Source organism: Aptenodytes forsteri, unplaced genomic scaffold, assembly GCF_000699145.1.
Source record: "Aptenodytes forsteri isolate BGI_AS27 unplaced genomic scaffold, ASM69914v1 Scaffold134, whole genome shotgun sequence".
Classification (NCBI taxonomy): domain Eukaryota; kingdom Metazoa; phylum Chordata; class Aves; order Sphenisciformes; family Spheniscidae; genus Aptenodytes; species Aptenodytes forsteri.
In genome coordinates, this window is record NW_008795694.1 from 227,922 (window position 1) to 230,895 (window position 2,974).

Here is a 2,974-nt window from a genome sequence, read left to right on the forward strand (position 1 = left end):
TGGTCCCAGGGGTGATTTTTAGCACTTTGACACAGGCTATGAACCATACTACATGTTTTCTTTAGGGTTGGGTCCCCAGCAGGATTTATTTCTGCGTCAAGGAAGATTACAGCTAATAGGATTTACTTCTTGGAGGCTGTTGGCATGTTTGGTGCAAACCCTGCACAGTGCTTTCTTAAAGCAGAATATGGACCCTATTTGTTATATTTTTCTTCTTCTTCTGGCCTTCCACAAGATAAACCCATCTGTTTCGTCTTGTGTCACAGGATGCTCTTGTTCTCAAGACAGCTTTGGAAGGTAAGAACGCTAGTTACCCTAGTCATAGCACCAGTGAAGCAGCTCGGAGAGTCCCAGTATATATTTGCCGATGATGTGAGCACCAAAACCAAACAGATGGCCGCATGGTATGCCTCCTCTGATACTTGAATAGTACTAGCTTGAGCATAGAATGAGGTTTCTCTTATTTCCCTGAGTTATGTGGTTGCATACATAGCAATTTTTATGACTTAATTGTGTTCTTTGTGGGAAAACGGGTGTAAAACCCAGGGAAGGATGGATGTATGGCTTATGCATGCCCTGTATACAATACCTTATAATTATTCAAGTGCTTGTAGGCCTGTATAGGGAACTGGTTTGTTAGCCATGAACGTGGTGTGCGACCTGGAGAATTTCTGGTTTCCTCCGTAGGAGTTTGCTCTGCATGTCTGCGCTGCTGAGGCAGATCCCTGCAAACATCCCTCAGGACATCCGGAAAATTAGAATAGAAAATTCTCACCTAACAGAATTGCCTCGTGGGTCTTTTGAGAACATTAGTGCCTTGGAGTATCTCTGGCTCAATTTTAACAACATCACGGTGATGCACATCAAGAGCCTGGAATATCTGCCGGCTCTGAAGGAGCTGCGCTTGCAAGGGAACAAATTAGGTTCGGTGCCATGGACAGCATTCCAAGACACCCCGGCTCTGAAAATCCTGGATCTGAAGCACAACCGGCTGGATGTCCTTCCAGAACACGCACTCCGCTATCTGCCCAACCTGACCTATTTAGATCTATCCTCAAATCAGCTTACCATCATATCCAAGGATGTCTTCTATAGCTGGCCCGTCTACCAGAGAAGCCAGAGGGCGGAGGGGCAGATAGAAGCTATTTCCAACGCCGTCCTAGCCCTTCACGACAATCCCTGGATTTGCGACTGTCGCCTGCGGGGATTTGTCCAGTTTATTAAGTCAGTCGGCCCACCTATTATTCTGATGAATTCCTATTTAACTTGCTCAAGCCCGAAATTCAGGGCAGGGAAGTTTTTTCATGAAGTGGAGCTCAACAGCTGCATGAAGCCGCTGACGACAGCCCTTGACACCAACCTGACGGTCCCGGTGGGGCTGAACGTCACTCTGACCTGCTTTGTGCAAGCCAGCCCTTCCCCGGCTGTCTCGTGGACCTATGCACTCAAACTTTTAAGGGCATTTAATGGTAAGCAAAGCTTTTTCTTCTTTTCTTTTTTATTAAAATTTTACATTCTGCTATTCTACTTACAAAGGTCTTAGGCCATCTGGTCACCACATCAGCTCTCAGCCCCTTTAGAGCATCACAGTTATTGTGGTGGCAATAATCCAAATAATCTTAATCATCCTATGTGTCTAAGCACGTCTGACTGGCATGAGAAGAGCTGCTTCATGCAGGATGTAAGTCAAAGATGAAAGGAGCACAGCCTCATTTTTACGCCATTATTTAATGTGTGGATTTTTAGTAGTAGCTCTTTCATCATGACACATGAAGTAGAACTATTAATAATACATCAGTCATACAAATATAATAAATACATAGTTATCTAGACATGCATATATATTTACACTATATATTATATACTACATATATATGCACACACTCTATATAATTATATTTGTATGTACATGTGCATTTGTAGGAGCGCACATACACACACACACACACACATGCGCACGTATGTTTATATACTATTCCCGTAAGTTTTCTCAAGAAATACCCATACAAACCACAAAACCCCAGAGCCCCGTTGCCTGTGTGTGTCCAACAACACACAGGTCGTTCTACAACCAAAACAGAGGTTGTCGTTCTCCATAAGCCTCACTAATTTATCTTCTTTATTGAGGACCTCGTAATATGAGGCTTTTTCCTCTTCCTCCCCATCCAGCGCGGCTCTTACGTGCCCTCCCTTACATTTATTTTTACTGAGTCTTCAGTAGGACAAGTTGCTGTTTTCATCAGGTAACCTAGTAATACATACAAGCACCACACAGGTTATGTGTGTTCCTAATAAGCCAGCTAGCTAAATAAGATAGCATTAGCCCTTAATTCCGGACTGATATTTGCTTTAGTTGCAGTTTTGTAGCAGCACTTGTGCACCTTGCCACAAGCACATGCTGAATTAATTACATACAGGCTTTTCCTGACCACAGCCACGCGCCCCTGTTTGGGTAGTTGACAGGGTGTTTCACACTGTTCTTAAAACTGCATCTCACTTCCAGCCCAACACTTCCTGGCTCCACACACCTCTTTTTGGCCCAAGCCTCTTGAGACTGACATTTTTCCGCAGTCAATCCTAACGGCGGATGAAGCGTGTGTCCAAACTGCGGCCGTGCCTTCTGCACCTCAGTGGCTCTCCTGGGCTTGCCCTGACCTGAGCACGCTGATGGCAGATGGCACATGGGTGGCTTGGCCTCTGCCTGCAGCAGCCTCCCCAGCCGCTCGTGCTGGGATAGGGGTCGGACGCACTCCCTGTCTCCCGTGCTCGGGCACCTCCGTGCATTTATTGCCTTTGGCCTGGATAACGCTTTGCTGATGAGCTCTGTGGGGTTCGGTGCACTCCCGCGCCCCTCTTCCTCTTTCCCTGGGCGGGGCAGGTCCTGCCTGGCCTCCTGGGCCCCATCCCACACCGGAGTGGTCTTGGGGCTGCCCCGAGGGCAAAGTGGCTCCCTGCCTACACAGGCAGGAGGGGC

General features: G+C 46.9%; 1 protein-coding gene across 1 annotated transcript in view; it reads left to right on the plus strand.

Annotated features, from left to right (window-relative positions):
- The first annotated feature begins 213 nt into the window (after window positions 1–213).
- Window positions 214–2,974, plus strand: part of LRIT2 (leucine rich repeat, Ig-like and transmembrane domains 2) — a 4,886-nt gene continuing 2,125 nt past the window's right edge. Inside the window, exons 1-2 of the mRNA XM_009282917.2 lie at window positions 214–297; window positions 688–1,469. Of these exons, the coding sequence (XP_009281192.2) occupies window positions 701–1,469 (769 nt within the window). The 5' untranslated portion in view covers window positions 214–297; window positions 688–700. The remainder of the gene's footprint in view (window positions 298–687; window positions 1,470–2,974) is intronic.